The sequence below is a fragment of the Aegilops tauschii genome, chromosome 3 (genome assembly GCF_002575655.3).
Source record: "Aegilops tauschii subsp. strangulata cultivar AL8/78 chromosome 3, Aet v6.0, whole genome shotgun sequence".
Lineage (NCBI taxonomy): Eukaryota > Viridiplantae > Streptophyta > Magnoliopsida > Poales > Poaceae > Aegilops > Aegilops tauschii.
Genome location: NC_053037.3, coordinates 470,367,524 through 470,370,597, shown reverse-complemented (window position 1 = coordinate 470,370,597; position 3,074 = coordinate 470,367,524). Strand labels below are relative to the sequence as shown.

The 3,074-nt window shown below is 46.1% G+C and overlaps 1 protein-coding gene across 1 annotated transcript; it reads right to left on the bottom strand.

Moving 5' to 3' along the window:
* Positions 1-680: 680 nt before the first annotated feature.
* LOC109748274 (small ribosomal subunit protein uS8z/uS8w) lies at positions 681-2,845 on the bottom strand. The gene is made up of 4 exons (XM_020307308.4): positions 2,656-2,845; positions 1,376-1,514; positions 1,138-1,298; positions 681-1,009 (listed from the first exon to the last, which is right to left on the bottom strand). The coding sequence occupies exons 2-4, from the start codon at positions 1,506-1,508 to the stop codon at positions 911-913; spliced, it is 393 nt and encodes a 130-aa protein (XP_020162897.1). The 5' UTR covers positions 1,509-1,514; positions 2,656-2,845; the 3' UTR covers positions 681-910.
* Positions 2,846-3,074: the final 229 nt, after the last annotated feature.

Here is a 3,074-nt window from a genome sequence, read left to right as displayed (position 1 = left end):
CCGAGTGCTCCACTATGCGTCTATGTCTTGAATACGGGAAACTCGAGTGGTAGATCCGGTCTTTCGTGTCTACAGGTTTGAAGTGATCAACGCCGACGCTGTGATCAGCCGGTTGTTTCTAAACGTTTTTCCTAGTATTGCCGCTCGGCCTGCACGGCGTGGCGCTCCCTCAGTCAGGGCACCGGTGCTTGGGTAGCACCGCCAATGTGGCCATCTCTGTCGCAAATGCATCAGCAACGACCACCGTGCTTCTGCAGCTGCGACGCCGGTACCATGCAAAGATCTGCGGTCTGGGATGGGGAAACAACATCACCACTTATGTGGGAAGGCCCCAGTGCAGCAACCTCCCAGTGTTGTGCCCACTTGCAGGGAGCGGCGTTGGTGCTTCAAGAACATCGCCAATGCCAAGGCCGTAGGAGGAAGTGTGCCAGGTGAAAAAGTTGGCCATCGGAAATCAAACGGCTGGGAGGTGTAATCCGACGGTTAAGAAGGCAGCTTATTTTCTGAACTTTTCAATTTTCAACCGGCTATCTATGCAAATCACCAGCAGAACATCAGAATGCAATACGATAAAGACTTTAATTATAAGCTCAAAGATCAACAATTAAGCATGAGCTCACAGACAAGATTGAAACTACAGTGAGCCGGGCAGAATACTAGATTTAAACCTCTTCAGCATCTACCTCAACGGAACAACATAATATTGCATATAGATTTTTAAGAATTAACGACAGGCACAGCTCATAGTTTTCAAACAAAGGCACCCAATTCCAAAGTGCATAACAGATTCCAGAATAACTCAACAAGCAGCGGCAGCTAGTCAGACAAAAAAAGACAACTTAGGTGTTCCTTGGGAAATATCCTACTAACACATCTCAGGTACTTCCATCGAATTTTCCATTTTCCATTTTCAGTAGAAAAAGCCTAGCACTTTGCCACCAACATTCTTACGCCTTGCCTCCTCATGGTCCATGATCCCAGCAGAAGTTGTCAGCACAATGTAACCAAACTGCAAATCAGGTGGGAGGATGTACATCAAGTTAATGATCCAAGATCCGACACGTACAGAACACTAAGAGTTTGTGCATCAAGTTACATACACAATACAATGAGCAGTAGTAAGTTGAGGCAACTGACCTGACGAGAAGGAAGGAGCCTTGCAGTCCATCCCTCAATCTCCTTGACACCAACATCAAAGCGAGGACTGATGACACCACACTTGTTCAGCCTGCCATTCAATTCAACCACGATCTTGCCAGACCTGTGATCATCAACGTACTCAAACTCGCCAATGTATCCTACAATAAAGAGAACAGAGTCAGCTACAGATTCTCAGAGAGCAACAAAGACACAGCGTATTCAGTTTAGAACTAACCGTGCTTCTGCATGACGATAAGGAACTTGATAATGACCTTGGAAGAAGGCCTGATCATGACCTGCCTCTTCCCACGCTTCTCAGCGTTGTACATGCTCTTGAGAGCATCGTTCAGCACACTGACTCTCACCATCCTTACCTGCAGAATAACAACAGCCTTTTAGGAACCAAATGGAAGTGGAAAAAAAGACAAGCAAGCCTTGTATGCAAGTAGTAATGGAACAGTTTATAAATTTTAACACTTCGGATATTTCACTCTAGCAAGGTCTACTTGCCACAAGAATGCCAAACTATTACAACTATTCCATACAGTTAAAGGAACATAATTCTATATATGCAAGTGCTTCCAATTGTCATAAATTGGCTAATATATGAGCTTATTCAAGTAGTTCAACTTCGATGACATCTTCTATGCAAGTCAAAGCAAGTTCTACAGGACACAAGCAGGTAGGTCCTGTATATGCAAGCTACCAATTACCGAACACTAGCTATGATATGAGTTTATTCAACTGTTTCAATTGACATACTCCATGGAAGTCAAGTTGCACAGACACAAGCAGGTAGGATGATTGGTAACAGCTACTCCAGCAAAAAGTGAATCACGTTCCAAAATGAATAATGCACTAGACTGCGAAGCATTTAACAAATCAACTAGGTAGATACACAATTAAGCATATAAACACGTGAACTGACAGAAACGAAGTTCATGATTCCTGAACAGATTACACACAGAGCATGGAAAAATGACCACCCAAGCAAGGTTCATGTTCTAAAGATTTAACAAGCCAAAACATTTCATGGCGTTCAAAAACAGGTGCATCTCCTTGGCTAATCTCAAGGATACTATGAAGCAAAATAAAATTAATTTCATTTCTCGCATTACATCGGCACCAATCACAGGCCGGACAAAATTCAGCAGAGTGCTCTCTAGCAAACTAGAGATTCTAACGCACCAAACAATGATAAATCTACAGCCTCATGAACAGGATACACAGGCAGGAAAACACCTACACGACATCAATAGTTAACAAGGGCTCTCTACAACTAGAGTTGCTCTTGATCCTACATCGCTCCCAGATCAAACCAATGCATCCCATACTCACAACACATAAGCCACACTGGGAGAAACTAGAAGCTTGCAGCTCGCCGGGGAACAGGTCATCGATACACCGCCCGCCGTAAAACTAGAGATCCGGAATAGCTACGCGCCGATCTAGGGAACAAACAGAAGGGAGAGGGGGGAGGGAGGGATCGGGGCGACATGCTCCCGCGAGTGATACCTCCTAGGGAGCGAGTCGAGCTCTGGCCGTGGCGGCGGCGGCGGCGGCGTCTGCGGAGCGAGAGCGGCAAGCAGGAAGGCGACGGCGCAAGGGGGAGTTCCGCGAGAGGGTTTGGCAGCTTAAAAGGGGTGGAAGGATGGCGTGCCTGCAGTTGGATCTGGATCTGACGGTGGTCGTTTGCTTCGAGGTGGTTTGCCCTAGAATGACACCAGTCCCTCCCGTGCTGTCATATGGGCCCTACAAATACGGCCTTTTTGTGGAACCCCAGCTCGGATGGCCCATGTGAGACCTCTCTGTGGTGGGCCGGGCCTCATTCGTCCTTAAAAACGTCTTGGGCTATTCCTACAATTTTTTAGTGTGTGGTTTTTTCCGGAAAGGCCTACAGCTATATGTTAAATATCACATGCGAAAATACCAAA

What these genes read in the sequence shown, in the direction of transcription:
- LOC109748274 (XM_020307308.4), bottom strand. Translation starts at nt 1,508, where the DNA reads ATGGTGAGAGTCAGTGTGCTGAACGATGCTCTCAAGAGCATGTACAAC. An exon ending in TATCGTCATGCAGAAGCACG is followed by an intron (nt 1,299 to 1,375) that starts GTTAGTTCTAAA and finishes TCTTTATTGTAG; the next exon opens with GATACATTGGCGAGTTTGAG. An exon ending in GGCTCCTTCCTTCTCGTCAG is followed by an intron (nt 1,010 to 1,137) that starts GTCAGTTGCCTC and finishes CCTGATTTGCAG; the next exon opens with TTTGGTTACATTGTGCTGAC.